Source organism: Cornus florida, unplaced genomic scaffold (genome assembly GCF_030987335.1).
Source record: "Cornus florida cultivar Cherokee Brave unplaced genomic scaffold, ASM3098733v1 CherokeeBrave_3.0.0_Hap2_Chr07, whole genome shotgun sequence".
In the NCBI taxonomy this organism is placed as follows: Eukaryota; Viridiplantae; Streptophyta; class Magnoliopsida; order Cornales; family Cornaceae; genus Cornus; species Cornus florida.
This window is the reverse complement of record NW_026775577.1, coordinates 6,500,036-6,526,959: the sequence shown is the minus strand read 5'-3', so window position 1 is coordinate 6,526,959 and position 26,924 is coordinate 6,500,036. Positions and strand designations below refer to the sequence as shown.

The 26,924-nt window shown below is 31.5% G+C and overlaps 3 protein-coding genes across 4 annotated transcripts; 2 read left to right on the top strand and 1 right to left on the bottom strand.

Annotated features, from left to right (window-relative positions):
• Positions 1-1,166: 1,166 nt before the first annotated feature.
• LOC132315894 (transcription factor PRE6-like) lies at positions 1,167-3,186 on the top strand. The gene is made up of 2 exons (XM_059814331.1): positions 1,167-1,549; positions 2,810-3,186. Exons 1-2 carry the CDS (start codon positions 1,424-1,426, stop codon positions 2,960-2,962), a joined length of 279 nt encoding a protein of 92 aa, XP_059670314.1. The 5' UTR covers positions 1,167-1,423; the 3' UTR covers positions 2,963-3,186.
• Positions 3,187-13,298: 10,112 nt separating this feature from the next.
• LOC132315893 (binding partner of ACD11 1-like) lies at positions 13,299-18,881 on the top strand. 2 transcript variants are annotated; one of them, XM_059814329.1, is made up of 5 exons: positions 13,299-13,460; positions 14,970-15,128; positions 15,966-16,041; positions 17,273-17,386; positions 18,336-18,881. In XM_059814329.1, the coding sequence occupies exons 2-5, from the start codon at positions 15,013-15,015 to the stop codon at positions 18,774-18,776; spliced, it is 747 nt and encodes a 248-aa protein (XP_059670312.1). In that variant the 5' UTR covers positions 13,299-13,460; positions 14,970-15,012; the 3' UTR covers positions 18,777-18,881. The 2 variants fall into 2 exon arrangements, with proteins under 2 accessions (XP_059670312.1, XP_059670313.1); XM_059814330.1 differs by having other exon boundaries at positions 13,300-13,460; positions 18,339-18,881.
• Positions 18,882-21,750: 2,869 nt separating this feature from the next.
• LOC132315891 (uncharacterized protein At5g39865-like) lies at positions 21,751-24,040 on the bottom strand. Its single transcript, XM_059814328.1, has one exon. It carries the CDS (start codon positions 23,167-23,169, stop codon positions 22,027-22,029), a length of 1,143 nt encoding a protein of 380 aa, XP_059670311.1. The 5' UTR covers positions 23,170-24,040; the 3' UTR covers positions 21,751-22,026.
• Between the last annotated feature and the right edge of the window lie 2,884 nt (positions 24,041-26,924).

The following is a 26,924-nucleotide window of genomic DNA, read 5'->3' as shown; positions in this document are numbered from 1 at the left end:
ATTTATAACATGGTAAACAATTTGTCACTTTCCATCACTTTTCACCATAAAATATATAACTAGTTTATATAGATGATCTTATTTAATTGGGTAATTGTATGTCAGGGTGACGAAACCCATAGCAAAGCAACCAATATAGAATTTCTCAAGTACAAGTTTTATTTATTTATTTTTAACAACTAGCTGGTAGAACATAATCTGGAAACATTAATTTATTGGATCTGTTTTACGACACACTATTATTCTACTACTAATTTTGTTTGCAAGGTACTTTATACACTATTATGTAAGATGTTAGCTGCGGTATATATGAAACTCAAGTGTCTATCCTATATATATATATATATATATATATAACTCATAAGTCTCTCATTCATCAATGTCGGCATGCCATTTCATCACTAATGACTCTTATATTATAGAATAATAATTGTTAGATCTAATTGTCTAAATCAGGAAAAACTAGTCAAGGAATGAAAAACCCGACAAGTCTTTTTAGGTTAAACTATTAGGTCAGAATAGCATTCTCCGACATAATGTATACAAAGTAATTTGATTGATCATATGGTTTAACACTTCAAACTACAGTTGTGTGGCATGTTGTTACTTGTTGCTGTAAATTATATTCCGTCTCTAACTAAATCCGAATCTTCTGCTGTAAAATTTGATGTTATCATGTTTTTAACACCTTACATCTATTTTTACTTTTTTTACACGGAATGTAACATTTTGAACTGATCGATGTAACATGTTAAAAATAATTATATTGAAAAACAAAGGTAACGTGTTAAAAGTGTATAACACAATACGGTGGAGGTGAGGCTCCTATGTATATATCACATGGTGTTGCATATTGAGACGTACACACGAAGGCCCACTTTGTCACAACAAAAACAAACACATTTCTTTAAAGCCCACTTGGGATCAAACCCCAAGTTGGGAACACAAAGAAAAACACATACAACTATGTGCTTTCTCTCTCCTATGTTCTCTCTCTCTCACAGAAACAAAAACAAAAACAGCAAGCCCAGTCCACTGCTTTCTCCAATGCACTTGTCTTCTTCATATCCAACATCACTGTCTATGTTATTGTACGCTCTCTTTCTCGTCCTCAGTTTGTTGTGGTCCTAACCTCTTCCTCTTTAAATCTCTCATTTCACTTTCTTCACAGTCTATATCGAACACAACTAGCATTTCTCTCTTCTTCTTCATTTGCCTATTTTTGGTTTCCATAAAGCTTGCTTTTCACTTGTGTCTTTTCAAGTTTCTCTCTTCCTTTTCATAGTACTAATATCGTTCAACCATTTACAAAGTACCAGCTCGATCAAAGCCTAAATTATTACTTAGTTTCACTGTGTGTGTATGTGTGAGAGAGAAAGAGAGAGAGAGATCATCATAAGTGTGTGTAGCAGCTATATACAAAATGTCTAGCAGAAGGTCGAGGCAGCCTGGAAGTTCAGCTTCAAGGATCACTGATGATCAGATCAATGATCTCGTGTCCAAGTTACAGCAACTCCTTCCTGAGCTTCGCAATAGGCGCCCAAACAAGGTATAATATATATATATATATATATATATATATACAAACTTCATATGTTTGTTTGTGTGTGTGTTTATAATATATATATATATGTCTGTGTAGTTTACATTTATATATACATATATATAATATATATACACATGCGGGTATATAAGAGTTGAGATTCATTCCTGTACAAGTATTGTACAGTATTCAAGGGCTGTGATTGAAACACCCACAAACACACACTAGTATGTATTTCAATCACAACTCTTGATTGTTGGTGGGTCTGGTCCTGGTCCGTGTGTACGTATATATAATTTTTTGTTGTTATTTAAGTTTGTATGTGATATATGTACCATATTGTAGCATTGTACTTGTACCACTTGTCAAGGTTTAATTATTACGTATAAACAGTACCCTATGAATTTTTTGTAGTCTGACCTGAACAAGTAGTAACATATAATAATACTCAAGCTGAAAAAAAAACATATAATATTCAAGAGGTACTCATATATATATATATATATATTGTATATAAACTCCTCTAGCTAACTGGCTATTATCTTCTAAAACAAATACATGTCATTATAGAAGTGTAACATTTATTTAAATTCTCTAACAATTATTGAGTTATCCTATATATTTACTTTGACCAAATGTAGTAGTTCAACATATGTTGAGAAAAGCTGGTCCACAAGTTCTGTCCAATCCTTCCTTTGATTCATCCATGCCGTGTTACTCTCTCTCACACTCACACTCACACACACACACACACACACACACATACATAGTTGGTCTCTTTAAGCACGTAATAATCGTAATTTTTTAAAGCAAGTTATTATTATTATTATTATTTTGAAAAAAAAATAATGGGTTGCGAATACATTATGTACACATCTTTTATAACTTAGATTTAGAGTTTTCAATACTGTAATTGGAGGTGAATGGTACTTCAAGTTCATTTGCATAGTGGGTTGCTAATATAATATGTGATTATATTAGTTGGTCTCCAAACTAAGTACGTAATTATCCTAAGTATTTTATTATTATTATTAGAATAGTGGGTTGCTAATATAATATGTTCACATGTCGTTTTTATAACTTAGTTTTAGTGTTTTCAATACTGTAATTGGACCGTTTGTGATTGGTTCAAGTTTATTTGCATGACGAGGACAAGATTAAACACACGCACGTACACACACAAGTGTTTAATCTTGTGCTCCTAATTGAGTTAATTAATGATGTTTATATATATATATATATAATTATATGTGTGTGTATGTGTAGGTATCAGCTTCTAAGGTTCTGCAGGAGACCTGCAACTACATTAGGGGCTTGCACAAGGAGGTGGACGACCTAAGCGACCGACTGTCCCAGCTATTGTCTTCCATAGATGCTGAAAGTCCAGAGGCTGCCATTATTAGGAGTTTGATCATGTAATCGTAGAAGACTATTAGTGTGCTCTACTAGTTCCTGTTTAATTTTGATTCTAGGGTTTGGTTTATTAGGCCAACCAAGTGATAGAACTTATATATATCTATATCTATATATCTAAGATGTCCCATGATGATGCATGGTGTAATTAAGTTGTATAATAAAAGGGCTTTTGTACTTGCAAAGCCTTCTCTATTAATGAAAGTTATTTTTCTTTGTTTTCACATTAATTAATACTGATTTATTAATTGAATAATATAAGACTTATATTTTCATGGAGTGCAATTAAATTGGTGTTTAGTTCAATGGATACAGATAAAAACAATATATATATATATATATATATATATATATAATAAAAATAAATAAATAAATAAACAACAACAACTGTTTACAGATTTGTCACTATAAAAGCCCTAAATCTTCCTTGCTGCAGACTGCTTCATCATGCTTATAACCAAAGTTTTGGATTGAATTGTATATGCTTCACATTTTCAGAAGAGTTACGAGAAAACATACAATACTTGGGAAATTTATTGTTTGGTATTTTCAACCAATACACATTCACTTTTTTTTTTTTCTTCTGAAAACGTATATCAAGGCAAATTTAGAGCTTTCATTACTTTGATTTTTTTGTCTTCTCAATTGCAGGTCAGAAAATATATGAATTTAACGGTCAGGATGTGACTACTTAGTTTTGAATAGTTGTTAGTTACACAATAAATGTATTACGCGTGTTACCTTCAAAATATGAAAAGACGTTTAAATAAGTAAGAGGTGAGTGATATGACGCATTTTGTGCCCCTGAAATAGTGTACTAGAGAAGATTTTATTCATACTTATTACAGAAATAGGGAATAATATATATTTAAGAAAACAATAGACATTTCAAACATTTTCTAAATTTTTTTTTATGGAACTCCAATATCATCTCTTGAAAATTTATGTGTACATGATTACATCTGTCATATATTCAATGGATGTATTGTTTGCTATATCAAGCACCATACACCAAACAAAATGGGGTCCGAAATTGACTTGATGTAGAATAATAAATTCGAAATGTTATTTCATATGTCAAACCAAATAAGGTTTGTAATTGAGAGTACAAGTTAAAAAAAAAAAAAAAAAAGAAAAAGAAAAAACTGAATGTTATGGACTGAGGTGTAATAAAGTGTGTACAATTACCAGATTTTGGCAATCATTATAATTATTATTAAATTTATTGAGGAGGATGAAGAATGTACGGAGGAAGGCCCAAGGCCTCAAGGTCCACACGAGCGGCAACAACCACAAACACAAAAGCAGCGAAGAAGAACATAGAATGAGTCAGATTGCTCTGAATTTAAAACTGAACTTTTAAGCTAATTTTTTTTTAATTTCAAATTCAAACTAATTCATTACTTTCAAACATAACATAAGGCAGAAAACACGTCCTATTATTATTATTATTATTATTATTTTAATGGAATTCCAATATCATCTCTTGAAAACTTGTAACTGTACATCTGTCACATATCCAATGCGTGTATTCTTTGCTAAATCAAGCACTGTACACCAAACAAAATGGGGTCAGAAATTGACTTGATGTAGAATAATGCATACGAAATGTTATTTCATATGTCAAACCAAATGACGTTTGTAACAGAGAGTATAAGTTAAAAAAAAGGAAAAAAAAAAACTGAATGTTATGGACTGAGGTGTAATTAAGTGTGTACAATTACCAGATTTTGGCAATCATTATAATTATTATTAAATTTATTAAGGAGGATGAAGAATGCACAGAAGACGCCTCAAGGTTCACACGAGCGGCAACAACCACATACACAAAAACGCTGAAGAAGAACATAGAGCGAGTCCATTGCTTTGAATTCAAAATTGGACTTTTAAGTTGAGTTTTCTCTAATTTCAAATAAAAATTGCTTTGTTACTCCCAAACATAACATAAGATTGCAAAATAACACAAAAATGGGTTACATTTCATTTTTATTTAATTATTTATTTTGCATGGATACTTTTCTAATGCAAATATTGGATACTACTATAAATTTGTAGGTAGAATGAAGATTTTAGTCAACAGACCTAAAACCTATCACCTATGTGATTCAAATGACAAGAAGATTAATAAGTTTTTAAAGATAAAGTATCAATCTTATTAGATCTAATAATAATTGTTGGATAAGTTAATAAGTATCAATTTCAAAGTTGATTGCACTATCCTCTCTCTTTCTCTAGTACTTCACTCCAACCGAAAAATAGAGAAAATGACAAGGGCTTTATCAGAAAATCCAGTGGTCTTATTCAAATACAACACCTAGATATTAGGGTTGAGGTGATTTGTAGATGAAGACATAAATTCATGGTTCAGCAGAATCTTTATCTAAAATCCTGTGGTTACCTGAAAAGGAGACCACAACCACAATCGGAATATTATAATATAGTCCTTGAACCATTCAAAACAATTTTAATATCATATTTGCCCTAGTGACTAGGATTCTTTTCATTTGTTTACCAACAACACAAAATTCCTGCAATGCATTTAAACTCATCAGAGAAATGATATTTTTGACGATTTTATTATTCTGACTTAAAATAAATTTAGGTAAAAATATAATATGTTATTATAAAATTTTAATTTAAATATGCATTATTAATTTTGTTTGTTTTCATAAAATAGGTTAATTTTTCTTTCTTTATTTATTTAGTTTTTCATGTGAAAAACGTATTATCTTCCTTTTCATTTTCACATTTTCTTTCGTGTACTCAAGTAGAAGAATTTGATTAGTATAAAATCTAGAAAAAAATTCCAATATTTTTCAATGTTTTGCAATTTTTCTTTAAATTCGTCTATTTATTTTTGTTTCTGGAGTCATATTAGTTTTGATCATTATATCAATAAACAAATGCCCATCTAATTATATATATGAGATGCAATCTTAAGTATTTATGCATTAGAGATCGAGATGCAATGCGATATATATATATATATATATATATATATATATATATATATATATATATATACAATTTGATATATATGGTGATTGAAACTTTAATAGCCAACAAAGATACCATATTAAGATGAAATCTAAAAAATAAACTGTAATTTTTTAAATAGTTAATTACCTTATATTTTAAAATGGGTCCATTATATTGACACATAAATAGCCATATAGACTCGGTGAAATAGTCTGTTTTTATTTATCGGGCTAAATAGCAGTACTCTTTATTTATGGGTCCGTTATTAATTTTTAAATTTTTTTTTAAAGGGTTTGGATCAGTTGGCTCTCCTAGCCGATGAATTTGGAAGATCCCAAATGGATCTATATTTCGGATCTATATTCCTTCCGTGTCACAAAATTTTGGTAATAGTTCTTAACACATATATTTGTTACCTAATTTCATTTCTTTTTCTACAAGAGACCAATAGACAATAGGTATTCACCTATTTCTCAAAAGGAGAGAAGGAAGGTAATAAGGAGAGTTGAAAGGAAAAAAGGGAAGTTGAACAAATGTAATTTTACTTGCTTGAGAATTCTCGGGGAAAAGCTTAACTGTATGTATGTTTATTATGCATTTATTGAATATAATCTTGGATGTTGGACCTTCAAATTTTTTTGAAGATGGAATTTGGGGTTTTCATTTACACAAGCACAAATGGTTTGATAGCAATCCGAGTTGTGAGTATTGCTCGACAGGACTTAATCTCTCATAGCATACTCTATATAACATACTTTCTCTGTAAATTTTCTTTATAGGGTTTCTTTCTCCGTGTTTCTATCTTCTATATCTATTTAGACTTTCTCCATAAGTTGTAGAAGGTGAGAAGTTGACAGAGATTATGTATATATCAAAAGGACATTTATGAGAATGAAAATTGTAGAAACAAAAAATTATGTAGTTTATGGTTATTTTTGTAATTTCATTTTAAGAGAGAACGAGAGTGGAGTGCCTACGAATATTGGTGGAGTGCTAATATCAACTTCTTCCTCATTTTTTTTTTTTTTCTCTGCTATACTTTCTTTCTTTTTTTCTCTCTCAAAAAAAACAATTTATTTCATACTTATAATTTTATCTATGGTAATCAAAAAAGATAATTTATTGACTTTTTTTATTTTTTATTTTTATACAATCAAAATAGATAATTTATTCAACAAAGTTAACTTTTTTTTTTTAGATAATATTTTATGGTTCCTGACTAACTTCCTGTCAAAAGAAATAATTAATTCAATAGAAATAACTTTTTTTATAATCCACTATTTTTCATTTTTTTTTTTTTTTTGGTTCTTGACAAAAGAAATAAATTTTTTAATGGTAGCTTTTTTCTTTTGGTCCGGTCAAAAGAAGCAATTTATTCAACATAATTTTTTTTGTCGTGTCAAAAGAGACTTAAAATATTAAACATTAGAGATAAAGAGACAAAATCTGAAATGACAATTGTGTCATTTAAAATGAAATAATTATTTAGGGTTAGAATTAATATTTCATTTAAAATTGTAGTGCAAACGTTAAAAATTGGAGTATTAAGAAAAATAAGATTAGTAATAAACATGTGAGGAGAACACTAAATATCTCATTTATGAATGATAAAATTAGAGAAAGTAGGCTTAGGTGGTATGGTCATATTCATCGTACATCTAATGATATATAGTACTATATGATGCAATTATTTACCTAAAAGGTAAGTAACAAAGGGCCGACCGAAAACCCTACATAATTTCAGCCGGGCCATAAAGCATTTGGTTGGAATGGATTAAATTTTATTTAATTTAGAAAAAAATTGAAGCTTGTGAAAAATAAATATGTCTTGCAGATGTCTCGATAGTCGAGTTTTTAGTGTCTTCAGTAAATTTTGGAGTGTAAGGCTTCAACTCTCGCACCTACTAATCTAATTTCTAACTTTTTTTGTTTTGTAAAAAAAAAAAAATATAATAAAAAATATAAATATGACTCAGATGGAGTTGGAGAAATTTTTTTTTTGGTTAAAAAGTTGGAGAAATTTTTGCAGTAAAGGGCAGCAAACATTGGTACGGTGTTGGGGTCATGTTGTGATTGAGTAACTAGCTGCCAACTTCTCCTCTCCCATCATACTTACAACCCCTCTATTATCATATCCTCCTCAATTGACACCTATTGCACTGTAACTTCTTTCTTTTCTATAAATGTTGTACAATTCTAGTAAAATTGGTGCATAATCGAAGCACAAGTGATTGATATGTGTACTAAAAGTGACACACACACGTGTGTGTGTGTGTATATACATAACAAATTATGAAAGTGTGGGGAAGCTGAATATTCTATCAAATTATTAACTATGATGGAATTGAAAGTTGTGTATAAAATAATAAAATAAAAATAACAGTGAGGTCAAAATTGGTGTATATACAAAAATCATCCTAAATAAATTGAAGCCAAATTTTAGTTCCACTTGATTATCGTCCTGAATAATAGGTTATAGCACAAATTATGAAAACCGTTTGACAAGAAAATTATTATATGAATAATTCCAAACATAGCTTTAAAGTGAAATACATGTATTAATATAAAAATAGAACTAGTATATTGTTATCCAATTTGAAATCTTTATTCAAAATTTCAATATTGTGAGTGGAATATTGAAATTTAAAATAAGTAAAACTCTTTGATGTTTAATTCATTAAGACACTTGCGCCATTCAATCACATCAGTTGCCATTTTTTCTACTCCTATATGAAAGAAATTAAAAACTTAAAAGAGATCATAATTTATTAGACTATAGGGACAACCACAGAATTCCATGTCGGCTATTGTTGCCTCATTAAACAATGTCAGTACCACCCAGCACCAATGATATGCTGGGTGGGAAAGAAAAAAAAGTAAATGGCTCTTGCACCGCCAAGAGAAAAGTTGAATGAATGAAAAAGGTCAAAAAGAAAGAATGGATTTGACATTTCAGAGAAGAGATTATCATATATATATATATATATTCCCTCTGTTTTATATTAATTGTTCAATCCAAAAATTTTAATTCACTATTAATTATTGTTAAATTTTAATTCACTATTAACTTTTATTTTTTATTTTTTGGGATTATTTTTAGTTATATTCTTTTTATATATTTATATGTTATCTATATCCCATATTATATGTCTATTTTAATAATTTTGACTTACAAAAATTGTGAATCAAAATTTTTCAAAAAGAACAACTAATATGGGACAGAAGTAGTATTTTATTCGGTTGAATAGAAGAAAAGGGAATAAATTTATAATTTTTTATGTTCGTTAAAAGAAAAATGAAGAATTTTTTTTAATTATTTTTATCATTATATTCAATAATATTTGGATAATATTTGCCTACTTACGAGGAGAATAAATATATAATTTTTTATGTTCGTTAAAAGAAAAACAAAGAAATTTTTTTAATTGTTTTTATCATTATATTCAATAATATTTAGATAATATTTGCCTATACTTTGTTTTATCTTTTTGTTCAGGGAGTGAATGAGAAGGGGGATCCAGTCGAAAAAAAAAAAAAAAAAAAAAAAAAAAAAAACAAGAGTAAAAATTTTAAAATAAAATAATATTATAAGATACAAACAAAGTTTTGGATGATAAATAGAAAGGAGAACTATAAATGTAATAATAAGAAATAAAAAAATAACAATTTATCCTACAATTAAGAAATCATTTATCAAACCATGTGAATCAGATTTTATATAATTAGATGTACTTTAAATAAAAATAATTGATAAGTATACATAAGAATTACACATTAAACCATGAAAGATAAATTAAAGTCAAAACTTTCGGTATTTGCAGATTCGGGTTTTAGCAGAGTAGTTTGAGAGAGGGAAATAGATGGAGAGAGTTAAATTATGATTTGATTTTCATCCTTTCGGTTGACCAGGCAAGCATTCAATTTTTTTAATTTTCTATTTAGGGACACTTGTCATATTGCTTTTGCGCCACATTAGGGGTAAGCATGAACTTCCTACTCACTGGTGAGTAGGCAAGTATTGTCTATAATATTTATAATATTGTAATTTAATTTATAGAGGATAGTACTGTAATTTAAAACTTGTATAATTTAGGATAATATTTAATTTAAAACTTTTATAATAGTTTATTTGTCTTCCTTCTCTTCTTTTGTTCATTTTTTGGCGTGTCCTGCTATTTAGCCCGACAAATAAAAACCTATTATTTCACCGAGTCTATGGCTATTTATGTGTCAAATATAATGGGAGCCATATTAAAATATAAGGTAATTAATTATTTAGAAAGTTACAATTATTTTTTTAGATTTTATCTTAATCTAGTATGTTTGTTAGGCGATTAAAATGTCAATCACCATATATATCAAATTGTGTATTTATTATGCACATCGCATTGCATCCATATAAGAACTTTCGTGATACTTTAGATATCTCCTATATATAATTAGATCGTGTATCTTGGTTATATATAAAACATTGTGTTTTTTTTTATCATTAATGTACATCAATTACTTTGATAAACATTTATTAATGGTTATAATGATAAAAACTAATGATATATCTTATCCCCAAAACAAAAAAATAAGAAGAAGAATTTTTTTTTTTAATTGTAAAGTATTGAAAAATTGTAAAACATTATAATTTTTGTTGTAAATTTTGTACAAATCAAATTCTTATTTTTGAGTATCTTGAAACTTGTTGTGAAAACGACAAAAAAAGAGAAGAAGATGATACAACCATAAATGGAAAATTAAAAAATAAGGAGAGGGGCTATGAAAAATTGAAAAATCAGGAAGGAAAAAGAGACGTATTTTATAGAAATAAATAAGAGTACTAATGATGCCTATTTAAGTTAAAATTTTAGAATAACCACGCCATATTTTATCTTCTTCGATTTTAAGTCGGGTATTAAAGTCGTCAATAATATCATTTTCCTTCTTATTTTTTCTCCACACCTCTTCCTTGTTTTCTACTAAACACATCACAAAGACATCATTCTGAGTGATGAAAAAAATTTGAGTCATCGTAATTCTCATGTTTGGTGTGTAATTACGATGTCTCGATAAGCTAGTGAATTCGTGTTTCTTGTGAATTTTGGAGTGTTAGGCTTAAACTCTCTGTATTTATATACTAATCTAACTTCTAACACTTCTTGCCTTTAAAAAAAAAAAAAAAAAAATTTGAGGACAAAATATTAATAAGTGAAATATTCATTGTATTGAAAATAACTTTAATAAATTAAAGAAGTAAATTTAAAATATATTTGAATAAATTGGTTAAAATAGTTTTTTTTTTTTTTAATCCTTTCTTTTTCCTTGGTAAATTTATTTAACCTATTTACTTACTACATGAACAGCCGTGTTACGATGCCACGGAGCCCAATGGACTAACTTTACCTTCTAAAAATAGAAGATATCTTTGTGAAAATAAATATACCTTAGACATAATGCTAATGGATTGAGTTGGATCAATATTTTTTTATAGAATAGTTGATTTAGGAATTATCAATGAGCGGACTAATATTTTTTTGGATGGACTAATATTAGTAATAATGATAGTGATAATAATAATAATAATAATTTTTTTTTTTTTTTTTTTTTTTTTTTAAGACTGTGCTAAAATTAGGTATAGTCGGACCGGGTGAACTTGAGCACACCCAAGCTCTCCCATGAATCCGCAATGTATCAAGCACAACAATGGTGACGGGTGTAGGGCACACCATGTTGTGATTCCAGTAACTAACTACCAACTTGTCCTCTCCATCACAGTTCAACCCCTCCATTATCAAAACGTATTCACTTGACATGTTTTGCACTGTAACTTCTTTCTTTTCTAAAAACGACATACGACTCAAGTAATTTATTTTGCACCATCATAGTAAATTCGGTGTATAGTCCAAGTAGAAGTGGTCGTAAGCAAAGTAAAACTGGACCATAAACAAATCATTATTACGTTACATCTCGGAATATCATACATTGGACAGAGTTTTTTCCGATTTTAATTTTATGAAGTGGATTTGCAACTTTACCAAAACACACTTTTTTAATTAAATTTCTACTTCTAAAAGTGTATTTTTTATTTATCAAATATTTTCAAATTCAACACGATTTTACAAGGTACAAACGCAATTCAAATAGATTCTTAATGTTCTAAATTATTATTTTAATTATTAATCAAACTTAGAGAATTGACTTGAAGAAAGACTTGGAATTAGATAAGAATACATTTTTATATTGATATTGATATTTAATTCATTAATACACTTAGGCCACGCTCAAATCACATCAATTGTCAATTTATTTATTTATTTATTTTTGTGAAAGAAATAAAAAACATAAAGAGGTAGCACAATATGTCTAATAGGGACAACCGTTGGATGAGGTGACCGCACTTCTCAATCACACACAATTCCATGTCGGCTACAGCTGCGTCATTAAAACTATGGTAATACTGCTAAATTATTAACTCATTTGGTATTATATTTATGTCTATTTGTGTGATGGAATTGTCTGACCTAATTACTAGTGTATAAGACGATTTAAATCGATTCTATTACAAACTTATTTTAATGTATTCAATAGTTAAAAGCAATTTTGAAAATCATTTTCTCATTTGTAATGTTCACAATATAATTTAAAATAAATAAAATGACAAGTAGTTGGAGGGTTAGGTCTCACTTTCAGATCCTGTATCACAGCTCAAAAATAAAATAAAAATGATACTAATTTTTATCCCTTTTTGGGTTGCGGGTTGATATGCCGATCATTGAGATAAATAATTTAAAAAGGATGAACTATTCTTATTTATTATTGCCTAGAGTCTTTACTAAACACCATTTATTGAAAGAAATTGCACAAAACACCAATTATTGTTTGTGTATAAAGAAATAATAAAAAATTCCTGACTGTTAGTTTTTTTTTTCTTTTTTTATTTATGAAAATGCAATATATATAAACTAGAACAGCAGATGATTGACATCATCTGTTATATGTATAGTAACAAGCCAAGAAGCCCAAGTTTCCCATTGTATGTTAACGGCTTTTTGATCAGGAGCCCATTTACTCACAACATTAGCAGCCCTACGAAAAATAGAACAATAAAATCTGGGTCATACCTGAATTGCACCACGAGTCAAAAGGGACTAAGTCCTAATATAGCCAGCCCAAATTTGTTCTATAATGGACTGAAAATTGAAGCCCAGCCCATTCAGCGTAGGTTTGTCTGTTGGACCTTCAGTACACGTGTCACTCTCACACACGTCTATGTCATGGTCTTAACTAATAAGGGTCCCACAGATTATGACTCCCCACCAAGAGGTTAATTAAAAAAAGGTAATTATTCTTAATCAGAAAGGAAAGAGTGATCTACACATTGGACGATTCACAAGCGCCACACGTGTTTCCAGATTTTAATGACATCCATCATCCGAGAATATATGGGTGGGTGACAGTGATTGGTTCTCTTTCTCTTCTCTCTCTCTCTCTGTGGGCTTCGTGGACTCCCAGAGTTTCAACCTCTGATCGGAAACAGGTAAGCATAGTAGTATTATTGATCTATCATTAGATTTGTTTTTTCATTTCATAAAGTTTATGACTTTTATCTTATTTGTATTTTAATTTTCTTGGGTAAAATATAGAGTGATTGAAGTTTTTTGGATTAATAAATTGCAATTGCACTGTAAATTTAGGAACCCATTGCGAACAACTGTTTCTAATCTCTCTCTCTCTCTTTTTTTTCTTTTTTTCTTTTTTTTTATAAATAATTTGCAGATTTCTATATTAAGTAGATAAAATCTGTGTCATTTCACATTCACTGTTTCATCTGTAAGTGGAATTGTTGTTTTAGGGAATATCTTTCCTGCAAAAATGGTTTTGAGGGGTTTATTGGTATTTAATTGTACAACTTTGGAAAATAATAGTCATGTTTAATCACTTAGTATAAAATCTATGTCATTTCACATTCACTATTTCATCCTGTAAGTGGATTAAATCTCTCATGCAAATATTTCGTTTCTAGGGTTTTATTGATCTTAATTGATATTCAATTGTAAAACTTTGGAAAAGAATAGTCGTGTTTAATCCTATAGCTTTGGAAAACATATTAAGATTGATAGGGAAGAGCTCAAAAAGGCTCTATTTTTGTCTTTGGGATAAAATAGTCATTTTAGAGAAGATGAATTTTGTGGTACTTCAACCGGGTGCATTTGGGCAAAAGTTGCCATGAGAATGTATTGTTTGACTTTCATATATCACTTGCTCTAGAAGTTATGCTTTTGCTTAAAGAAGCTTTTATTAGGCAGCCCTTTTTGATTGTTCTAAGGCCTTTCCTTTATTTTTACTTTTTACTTTTCATTTTTATTTTATTCTTCCTGGAAGAAAATGTTGTGTCATGAATATTAGAAAATTCTAGTGTTATGTTCTTCGACAAGTTTAGTTGACAGTTTCTGAAAACTGTTATGTGAAAACTCAGTTAAATAAGGGATGTTTTCACAGAACTGGTCTTTGTAGTTCTCTGAAAACAGTTTTATGTTTTCCGAGTTCTTGAGAACTGTTTCTAAAAAAAACTTAACCAAACAGACCCTTACTGTCTTAGTTTAGAACTGTCCAATCTTTGCATCATTGCACGGATATTAATACCTTCATTTTACTTTACATGTTTTTAAATTATGAATTTTAAAATCTCAAGCTAATATGGAAAGATCATTTTGTTTTCAGTGGAAGGCATATGATAGATTTCAATGGACATTAGTGTCAATTTGTTATGATTGTTGCAGTATGCCCATGTATGGATAATGTGAGGCAGTGCCCACTTGGAGAGATGGACCTTAGGATCCTCACCCATGTCAGGCTTTGCAAGAAGAGGATAATACTTGTTATCTCTTTCTGGCATATCTGTTATCTTTCCTATTCCTCTAGTGTGGCCTTTTACAAGCAAGAAATTAAACTTTGTCTGAAGAAGTGCTGATATTGATAAAATTGTTTTTGAATTGATTAAACTCATCTTTATTATGTTAGTTGTTGACCATTTTTGCTTCAACAGGTTCACTAAATAAGGCAACCTTTTGTTGGTTAGACTTGGAACAATGTACCCGGGTGGTTATACTGCAGAAGTAACAACCCTGTCACCTAGAGCAACAGAGAAGGATGTTTATGATTTTTTTGCTTACTGTGGTGCAATCGATCACGTGGAAATCATCAGGTAGTTTTCAAAATCTCTCAGTTTCTGGTTACTGAATTTTGGTTTACTGTTCAGGTTAATCTCGATAACAACATAGTTCTGATCATAATTTGATATAAAACACAATGTGGAGTCCGGAATCATTGCATTATATGCTTTTGGCTGTCTGGCTTTACCGATGGTTATCCGTATTTTTTCAATTTCTCAATTTGGGAAGATTGACATGTCTGTTCAGAGTCTGGTGCCTCTTCAAATCACATATTTTTTTTTCATCTAGGGTATGAGGCTACTAAAGCAATGTGACCATTACACAACTTATGATTTCAAATCTAAGTTAAAATTTCATGAAAGGATACGATGTTATTGGTGTGCTTTCATTTGTGAATTGTGATTACCTATGCAATTTGATTTAGCGGACACATTAAATATATTGTATTTAAGCACAAAATAAAATATAGAATGGAGGTAAATTGAATTGGCACGTGACAACTAGATGCCCTCTTAATAGAAAAAGTTTATCTGAAACATCCAATTTTAGTCAACTACATAAGAAATAGGAAATGATGGATCACTAAAGATGTATGGAGTTTCATTGGTTGCTCAAATCGGCCTTGCTTTGTCACCTTAACCAATTCTTGAACATTAGTACTTAAAACCAAGATAAAAAGGATCAACACACCGATTGCAGTTATAGTGCTTGAGATGCATTTCATTTTATGTCGTCTAGTGGCTGTTATTAGTAGTAGAGGTTCCATGATATGGGGCACAGGTGACTTCCTGGTTTCTGTTGGTAAACTATGTTCTAAACAATTCGGATACATCACATTTCTGATTGAGAGTTCCTTTTGTCAAAAACAGATCTGGACAATATGCTTGTACTGCCTATGTGACATTTAAAGATGCTTATGCTCTGGAAACAGCTGTCTTGCTCAGTGTAAGTTTTCATTTACATCTATGGTAAGAAAATGTAAGCGTACTTGTAATGTTCGTGAAGGAAACAGTTCTCAAGATGCTTTCTTTAGCTAACTCAATAAGTTAAATAACTCACTTGACCTATAAAAAGTAGCATTTATAATGCTGCGGCTATAATTAAAAAAATTATTTGATCTTGTCTGCATTTTGATTTGATTCTGACTATTGCTCCAATATTAGTATGTCCTGTGCTCTTTTTGGAAATAATTTAGGCTGTGTTTCAAACAACTTTTAAGGGCTTCTTGATTGCCACCAAAATAGTATAATTAATCGTTATTAATGACATTTTAAGAAAGAGAAAATGCTAAAATTGTGTGTACGCTAGTGAAGAGTCAACTGAATACTTCTCTTTGAACCTACAAGATTGGCCCCTTCTTGACTTTTCATAAATCGGTTCAAAAAATATTTTCTTCCAACTACCATGTAGCCTTTTTTCTAAATAGTTCAGCTCTCAACGAGACATCGTCAAGAAACTTATACATAGACTGATAGAGGTCACTTTGATTTCATTATTTCAACAATTTTATTTTATTTTATTTTTATTTTTTTCTAATAAAAGGAATAAATATGTTTCTTTCACTCATTATCATAAAGTAAAGTGTAATACCTACATGTTCTGCCTACATGGGATATTGGGAGAGAAAACACTGTAAACAAACACAACATTTGGTAATATTTTGTGTTTACATTGAATTTCCATGTATGGAAAAAGTTTGGGTTTGGATCAAATCAGTTGGTTGCCCTCAATTAAGCTTCTCAGAACCTTTTAGCATGACTTTGGTTTTTATGTTCTCATTAACTGTTCTATGTAAACTATGAACACTACATAAATATAAAAATATTTCATTTTATTTTCCATAATACTTGAAGTCAGCATTGTTTCTTTAGCATTTAAGGTGAGTTTTGCTTATTTAAGATCATCATCAGGATTAATACACATTGCAATGATCTTACTGAAGTTTGGAGTTTAGTAATTAAAACAACAGATATTATTCATTTTTGCGTTTTGTTAAGATGTTCCAGTTGCTATGATGGAATACTCCAACTTTGTATCCCATAGCTCTCTCTCTCTGTAAGGTAGGTAACTTTTTTTTTTTTTTTGATTAGTCTCTCTAAGGTAAGTACTGGAGTCCAGTTAATGAAAATATTAGATCTAGTATTTGATTTGCTTAACTTTCCTACCGTTATTACAGGGAGCTACTATTGTAGATCAACGTGTATGCATATCACGCTGGGGGACATGCATTGATGAATCAGACCTTTGGAACAACCCTTCATGGAAGCCACAAGATGAAACTAGCTCAACGGTATTCAATTCTGTTTCCACTATTTGTAGGTGTTTGTTTCATATTCTGTAGTGTAAAATTTTATTTAATACAAAAGATGTCAACTAGCCTGTTGGTAAAGTTTTCTGGTTGTCATACTTCATATCTGATTCAAGGTTTCCTAAAAGTTTGAACTTCGTTGCTGACAGCTAATTATTTGGAGCCATATTTGTCTGGGGCAGTGATTATAGGAAGACTTGTGTAACTTTTGCATCTTGTCAACCTGGATTGCTAGCATACAGACTCTGTATTGGAAAAAAAAATAATTATTGCTTCACAGAATTCCATAGGAGTCGGAAAAGAAGTATCTTCTTATATACTACCTAAGAGAGATTCAGGATTTTAGAATCATTTCATGTCGTAATAATTCAAAGTTTAGGAGTAATTATGTGGAGTACTCAGAAAAATAAGACCACTATTTGATGTTTTTTTCTGAAGTTCAAGCAAACCCGCACACACCCACTATATTTTGCCCCTACAGGGGCTCGAACATGCAACGTCCCCTTTGGGGAGCAGAGCTTATACCATCCAGGCTAATGCCAATTGGTACCACTATTTGAGGTTGGTCCAACTATTATTTTATTTTTATATTTTCCTTTTTTATGTTTGGCCCACTATTGCCTTATGGGTATAGACCTCAATTTGACCATATTTGTAGACAGTGATTATTTTCAGTATTGAACGTGTGCTCTCACACTACATTTGCATCCGTAATTGCGAAATTTAAATTGGATACATATGTAGCATGAATTTGATACAAAAAACATGTCATTTTAAATTCTAGGTGAAGGGAAATTCCTTTCATTCTAAAGTTGTTTATTGTCTTATTAAATCAACCAATTTATCCCATCTACTTATTGGTATACTACATTTTCTATTACCTTCTTTTGGGTACTTGACATGCCTTAAACTTTTCTGTTCTCAATATTAGCAGGCGATTCAAGCAAGGCAGTTTGTTTCTACTCCTGGGGAAGCTGTAACTGTGGTCAAAACCATGGTAGCAAAGGGATATGTATTGGGTAAAGATGCATTAACCAAAGCCAAAGCCTTCGACGAGTCTTATCAAGTCTCAACTACTGCAGCAGCCAAGGTTGCAGAGCTTAGCAATAGAATCGGGCTCACTGACAAAATTTATGCGGGCATGGAGGCTGCTAAATCTGTGGATGAGAAGTACCATGTTTCAGATGTCACTAAGACAGCTGCATCGTATACATGTACGGCTGCATTATATACAGGTAGAACAGCTGTAACAGCTGCGACTGCTTTTGTTAACAGCAGTTACTTCGCCAAGGGAGCTCTTTTGGTCTCAGACGCCCTCAACCATGCAGCCAAGGTTGCAGCTGATTTGGGTACCCGTGGTGTTCAAAAATGAAACTTTTCTGTCAAAAAGTGGTTTTATTTTGTAGTGTTTCTCAACTTCTAGATTGTTTACGTCTTTTTCTTACGTATAAATAGACTTCTGTTGTCTTGCCGTTTAGTATCTTATTTGGTAATTAGCAACTTGATGCCTAGTGCTTAGAATGACTTCGAATGGTGCAGATGGCTGTTAAATCTTGAATTACATTTTGGGGTTCATTTTAGCATTGGGCAGCTGGAGGCCTTTCATTGCATAACTTGGAGATATAGGGGTTAACATCGTTCAGTTGGTGATGCAATGGATGATTACGATCTAAGATGAGGCTTTCTTCTACTCTTAGGCACACTGTTATTTGTATTAAAACGTTTAAAACAAACCCTGAATCTCTTGACCCATATACATGCACCCATCTCTATTTTCTCCTGGGGAAATCTTTTGTATTACCACTGCTTAGCTTTCCATTCGCCCCTGACCGTCATTCGCCCCTGACCGTCAAATGAAATGTGAATCACCCGTCCTCCTCTCTTTGAAACAAGGGACACATCGAACATAAAATCTTTTCTTTTCATTTGTTCTTTTGATTTCATAGTACTTTTTGCCACACTAATTACTCATTCTAAAAGCTAGGTTAAGTTTTGACACTCTTCAGTGTGTTAGTGAATCCTGAATGAACTGCAAAACAGAGGACTGGTCGTTTTTCGTTTTTTCTAGTACATGTGATGTGTATTTTCCAACAGAAACTGTTTTATTATGCCCATTTATATCTTATTTTTAAAATTTCTTACTTTTCAATATGTTCATTCCAGACGAAGTAGTTAATTTCATATTAAAGAGGTAGGAGCAGCTTCTTAATGCTTACTGTTTTCTGTCACCTGACTCACATATGTAATCATCAAACTTTTAAATGCTATTTATAGGTATATGTTCTGGTTCTACAAAGTTCGACATCAATCTCTGTTTCATGCTAATGTTCTGGCACCACAAGTTACATTTTCTCGGACTTCTTACAAATATATATACCTTCTCTATAGCAGATTGATATAAACCCTTAATGGGAACAGATACAAACACATTAATGTATTGTTGAGCTTTAATGGGGCCTTAAACCCAAAGTTAGCACAAGCCATGAATTGCATTGTACTACTACCACGAAGATGAATGAATCTGTACATTGAAGCAGTCACATGTATTTCATAGGAAACGGTTTTTCGTTGCTCGTGTATTTTTTGGCTCCATTATTGCTTCCATTTGTGACCAGACCCTACTAAATATGATTGATTTCATTGACATTGTCATGTAGCATGTTGTGTTTTTCTGGTTCAAGCCCCAAATGGATATGGGTAGGGGATGAGCAGGTAAAAACTGAGGTGACTGCATAGTTGGCACAAATTGCTTGTATTATACTTCTTGTACTTTAGTGGCAACACCTTCTTGTTAATGGCACCATATGAATTATGAACCAGTGGTGATCTTTCTAAATACATATTTGGTTTTGTACCATGGACTTTTATATCTCCCAGATCATTGTGTGTCCCATCAGTCAATTCATGTAACAACCAGGTCAACAAGTGTATCTTATGTGATATTACATTTGAAGGATCCTAATTCGTGTGATTCATTCATACATGTATGAGTTGAGATTCGTCAGATGCAATATAATAAGGTATTACATTTGATAGATTTCAACGCGTGAATACGCACACCACGTGTGAAAAGTTGGGATCTGTCGAGTGCAGTACAACACGTACTGCTCTCCTATCTTGAATAACAGCTTTAAAAGATTTTGTTCATCACATGTTTAACAATTGAATACAAATGTGAATATTCACACGTGCATGAGATAGAATTCATCAGATGTAATATAATACGATACTACATTTGATAGATATCAGTCATTACACATACTTCGAATGCATCACATACGGTTATCTTATCTTACACAACAATTTTAAAATTTTTTGTATACCATACTGTTATCCTATCTTAACAGCCTTCAAAGATTTTGTTCTTTCACACGCTTAACAATTGAATGCTCTTTTCTAACTAGAGAGGTTGCACTAAGATAATGGCTTCAGACAAGTCCTTAATTTGGACAGATATTTCATCAATCAAATGAATGTTAATAATATTTTGGTATTTAAATAAGAGGTTGAGAATATTTAATTGTTTTGTTGTTGCATTGTAGTTATCAAATGGAATGGTATGCTTGGTTGATTTTGATAGCATTGAGGACAACCACACCTTTGCCACATAGTTAAACAATTGGCACCGACTGCGTCAAACATAACTTGCCTTGAATGGGATTTACCTAATTTGTTGAAAATCTACTTAGTCGTATCTCTTTCCATTTTGTTAAGATGTACTATTATAAATATAAATAATATGAGCAAGTGGTTAATTGAATTGGCATGTCACCGGTATAATTGAGTTTAAAATAAAGAAGTGAAGATTTTCTTGTCAACCAACTAGACATTCCTGTGCCATTTTGTTTCTCTTCTTTTGTTAGGAAGGCCTATGCTAAATTTAATACATTAAATTACGAAGTTTAGTGTAGGCTAGGAAGGCTTATGGGAATGCTTGGTTGGTTTTCTTAATCTATGAGTCCGAATACAAGTGATGGTTTACAGCGTATACAAGTGTCTGATGTAGTACAACACTCGTGTTATACTGTATTAGACATCGAACAATACTCGTGCTATACTGTACCTTTGAGTCATGACTATGTTAAAAAAAATTGCGACTAAGCAAAGAAAATAACATTTTTTCTAATATACTAAATACATTAGGTCTGAATTCGGAGTTAAAAACCAAATAATTTATTTATTTATTTATTTATTTCCAAGTCGAGCAATAATATTTCATTGATAAACTAGGTCACATATTATATTCACTTGAAAGTGAATCAATCAACAACTAAACTAAACTAGGAATGAAGTCATAATTCATTACCGCATTTGCCTTCGCATAGCTCTAAATGACAACAATAAGAGCTCCAAAAGTTGCATAGGGAAATACTTCTTATTATAATTTGGTTAATATAAGGGAATAAATACCACTGATTTAAAGAACCCTTGATGAGTCTAGGACCTCTATTTGGTCCAACCTAAGGAACATTTGCTTGTGCTATGATCCATGAACAACAAATACCATGAACACCCTGTTGGCAGTCATGTCTGAACTCTCACTATACAGTAGAGAACTAGCACAAAAGAAAAACAATAAGAAAATGAAGAAAATGAGGAATATTTTTTTTTTCTTTCTCAAATTAATCACAACAAATTGGACAACGTATGATCCCATTCTCATTGCAATCAGGACATCTTTGAAACCCACACTCACTTTCATCAAATTCTTCATCAAAATCACCTTCATGGTACACCTTACAACTCCCACAACAAGTCTCACAAGGCACAAACCTTATATCCCCACACACCTTACAAACTCCACCACCACCACCACCACCACCACCACCGCCGCCATTGTCCACCATTTCACAACCTTCTAACACCTTCTCGAGCTCCCCCTCCTCGTTCATCCGCCGGACCTCCTCCGCCCCACCAACGTACTCCTCGCCGACGAACAGCCTCGGCAAGCCGCTGTGATTAAACCCTTTTCCCAATAGCCCTTTTAACTCCTCCTTGAATCCAGAATGCATCGACACATCTCTCTCATCAACTCTGACACCCAACCCCTTTAAAATCACTCTAACATGACAACAATCCTCGTAAGTCCTCCTCACTCCTCTTAGGCTTGTGAAGTACAACACAACCTTCTTCTTATTCTTCCCACGTGTCGGACATTTATTGGCTCTGACATTCTTCCCATCCAACTCCAAACCACACAATGACTCATCTTTGCCGACCAAAGCCTGCTTAACCGGACTCGCCGGCCGGAACTCATCGAATGCTTTTCTGAATGTGGAAATGACATCTGGATCAAACTCACAGATTATAGATGACGCTTTCGAACTTGGGTTCGTGATTGAATCGTAATTGGATGTATCGATATCACCATTTTCGTGCAGCAAACGAAAAGAGCTAGTGTCTTCGAGTCCTTCCATCAATTCCCAAGTGTTGATTGTCTCCGGCTCACTCGGAGGTGTTCTGATTTCCGGAACAATCTTGGCTTTGTTGATGGAATCAATTGAAAACTCATTACATTTCTTGTTGTTGTTGCATTGATCATCGCTATCATCGTGATTCTGAATTAGCGGTTCAAATTCGTTGAAATGACGAGTTGGGTTCACTGAATCAAGCTCTAGAGAACCCAATGTGGTGGAGGTTAGTGCCACAACATGGTAGCTGTCCCCTTCTCTCACCGGCGGGTGGTGGACGTTCATCGAGTAGCATCGTGGCACCGGAGACTTCCAATTCCGGCATAGATGTTGCTTCGAAGCTACACAACCCATTATGAATCCAACAAAAGAAAACTACTGTTTATGTAAAGAAGAAAAGGTTGTGAAATCAAACATATATGACATAAAAAAAATTGAGGAAGATTAAAAGCACATTCCTAATTGTATGAGCTGGATGGCTAAGAAGTTGGGTAGAGATTCCAATATTAAATAAAGAGTATTAGTTGAATTGTGTCTGTAAAACAAAGAACATACACATTCATGAAAAACCCAAAAAAAGATTCATTTTTTTTTTTCTTTGAGAGAAAACTCATATACAGAGAACATACACATTCATGAAAAACAGAGAGACACATTCCTGAAAAACCCACATAAAAGATTCAATTTTTTTTTTTTTACAAATTCCTCAAAAACCCATATACAGATTCATTTTTTTTCCTTTGATAGAGAACTCAGAAATGTTGATACAAGTGAATTCAATACAAATTCCTCAAAAACCCATATAAAGATTCAATTTTTTTCTTTGATAGAGAACTCAGAACTGTTGATGCAAGTGAATTAAATGGATTCAAAAGCTCTATTGCAACAACAAGGTCTTAATGATGCCTTTAAAAGGAGACTAGATTGATGGAAAAATCAGAACTTTCCTAAAGAAGAGGTGTGAAATGATTAGTAGAAGACAAGGAAGAAAAACACTGACTGAGGATCAAACAACCCTCCACATGTGGTGAATAACAATCGAATTACCTACTTTAAGAAGTGGGTATATTGTATATGATCACTAAATGTGTATATATATATATATACACATATATAATTGTGTGTGTGTGTGTGAAAAATTGGATAATGGGTAAGGGGATCGGAGAAAACGGGAATTATTGGTAAGATGAGTCCAGCAGTGGCCAAGATCGAACAAGAACAAATAGAAGGGTATGAAGGATTAATATTGGTAGCCCCACTCGCATGTTCTGTGTATAGCCGTGGGCCCTATTGGTGATCTAATTTGATTGGATCGTGTATTACAGGGAGAGTGGAATTAGCTTATGCATATATGTTTTTAAGAGAGAAAGGTGTGTGTGTGTGTGTGTGTGTGTGTGTGTGTGAGACTTTTATAATACCCAACGTTTGATAAAGCTTAAGCATCCATATTTGAAATGTGGTTGGGTAGGTTTGGGACTTCTTATAAATGTTGTGTCTATCATTTTTCATTATTATCTAGAAGTTATTTTGTTACTAATGATTAGAATAAATCATTAACTGAAAAATTTAGAAGATAACCTTAATTCTAAGAATAATGCTATATGATAGGAATAGATATTGGATGCATATTAAGCATCGTCTATCGGTGAATATGCATATGTCAGTTATATATATATGGTTCAGATGAACCTAGTGCACAGTGTGCCAGACATACTCAATACTTTCTCATGCTATAGAGTTAGAAAACTTACAAAAAGACTTTAACCGTCATTTCTATCCATTCGATACATTCACGTGGGACTTATATTTGTGATCATATGATGCATTTTTGAGACTTGTAAAAATGGCTCAGTTGAGTCTCACTAGTTCATTTTTCAAATTCTAATATCAAAATAGTGTAAATGATTTAGGAATCGAAAGAATCATTCTGACTTCACTTATTAACAATAATGATTTTCAATTTATTAAACTATCGGATTGTTTGCCTCTAGGGGCATAGCAGCGTTGACAGAAATTTTGAACCGCACTCTTCATGTGTTATGGGCCGATACACGTTCTCTAAAAAAAAACTATCTTGTGAGCACTCTAAATTTTAATAATCAACAGCATTACATAACCCAAAAGATCCGATCCCCATTTCGATTGTTTTTTTTTATTATTTTATTTTATTTTATTTTTTCTCTAATAATTTAATTGATCATAATTGCTCAACACTTTAAACATGCATGAATGGTATGAGATGAGAGTTTTATGGACACTTGAAAGAATTTTATTACGAAAGTTTGCCAATTTTGACTTTAGAGAGGGCACATTTTGCTGCTACTAAAGTTTTGTATGATTTATGGACCACCTATTATATTCCTGTCATTTAGGAACTTATAGAAGTAAGTTGGTGTTTCAATATTTCATATTTAATAAATTTTCTTTTCTGTCAGGCTTTCTCTGTCGACTCTCATTGCTTGCTCAAATATTTGTTAAAAATAGGGCCCTCTTGAAGAAAATATTCAATATTCAATGCAATGAAGATATCATGTCATTTCATTGATATGGCTCTTACAAGTAGATCATCATTTCATTGATGTGCTGCTCCAAATTCATCAATTCTCTAATTAATATCTAATATTACAATTTCTTAAAAAAATTATGGGTTAGTCCTACTTTTAAAATTCATTTTTATTTTAGTTGTAAACCACTCAAGTTTTCATTTACAAGCTTATTAATTGATTATTTAAACGTGTCTAAAATTTTTGTATTAGAAATTTGGTATTTTTTATAATATAATCTAACAGGATTGTTCATTCGAGGCTGGCATTGTCTCTTGACCAGCAGGCCAGGTTACTCAATTTGCAGTCTAAGTACGACCTACTACCTTTTTTCTTTTTCTTTTTCTTTTTCTTTTTTATTTTTTTATTTTCGGCCGGAAAACACGTGCATCAGTGCATGGGTATGATGCCACGTGGAATCTTATTTACAGCTTCCTCCACTTTTAGTGATAGATTGTACCCCCCCCCCCCCCCCACCCACACACACACACACACACACACACACACACAAGGTATTTGTATAAAATTCCACCTAAATTCACATTAGTTTATTTTTTTCAATTATTTGGAGTGAGTTATATGAATTTTATATTCCCATATTAGTCATCACAAAATTTTAAGTCTACAAATCTAACTCGAGTGGTTGAGTTACTTTTCGAACTCGTATTGGAACTTTGCAGTCTCTCCCTCTATTCTAACAACTTATATGTATATATATATATATATATATATATAGTTAATTGAGATACCTTTAATTGTTAGTAATCCACCGTTAGTATATAGCAGTAATGAAAAGTTACAAAATAGATTTTGTACGAGTCTAAAAAGTAATATTGTAAAAACAATAAAAAAGGGTATATGTTTGGATAAGAAAAAAAAGAATGGAAGAAAAAGCAAAACGGATGAGAGGTACATTGTAGTAATTGAAGATGAATCAAAACAATGAAAAAGACCAAAGAAACAGCTGTAACGTCTTTTACTTCTTCTGTTTTTATTTTTGTCTCTCTCTCTCTCTCTCGGAAAATGACAGAAGCTGTAGACGAAGCCTACACCCAACCCACTCAATCATTTCAATAAAATATCTCCATATCTACCAATGTGAGCATCCATTCCATTACTCCATCTTTGTTTATATATTTATTTATACAAAAATACTCTTGTCACTTTATCTTTCAATATAACGGATCTCATTCGATTAGTCAGGTATGAATTAAATAAAAAATTCGATAACTCGATTACGATTCGAATCTAATAATTCGTTAGCATAACAAATCGCATATGAATTATGCTGATCCGATCTAATTTGAATAAAATTATATATAATTATTTATTAATATTCCTATCAGATTTGTATTAGGAGTAACCCCAAAAATAAAATAAAATCATGTATATGTATAATAGTGTGGTGTTCTTATTCATGTACTAATAAATCATTATACTGTATATTCATTAACAAAGAGTAAATAATTTTTTTTATTCGGTTTTTTTTTTTTAATTCTCTTTTGGCATTAATTTATATATATATATATTTTCAAAAAAAAATTATATTTTTATTAAATCGGATCG

What these genes read in the sequence shown, in the direction of transcription:
- LOC132315894 (XM_059814331.1), top strand. Translation starts at nt 1,424, where the DNA reads ATGTCTAGCAGAAGGTCGAGGCAGCCTGGAAGTTCAGCTTCAAGGATC. An exon ending in GCAATAGGCGCCCAAACAAG is followed by an intron (nt 1,550 to 2,809) that starts GTATAATATATA and finishes GTGTATGTGTAG; the next exon opens with GTATCAGCTTCTAAGGTTCT.
- LOC132315893 (XM_059814329.1), top strand. Translation starts at nt 15,013, where the DNA reads ATGTACCCGGGTGGTTATACTGCAGAAGTAACAACCCTGTCACCTAGA. An exon ending in GATCACGTGGAAATCATCAG is followed by an intron (nt 15,129 to 15,965) that starts GTAGTTTTCAAA and finishes TGTCAAAAACAG; the next exon opens with ATCTGGACAATATGCTTGTA. An exon ending in AAACAGCTGTCTTGCTCAGT is followed by an intron (nt 16,042 to 17,272) that starts GTAAGTTTTCAT and finishes CCGTTATTACAG; the next exon opens with GGAGCTACTATTGTAGATCA.
- LOC132315891 (XM_059814328.1), bottom strand. Translation starts at nt 23,169, where the DNA reads ATGGGTTGTGTAGCTTCGAAGCAACATCTATGCCGGAATTGGAAGTCT.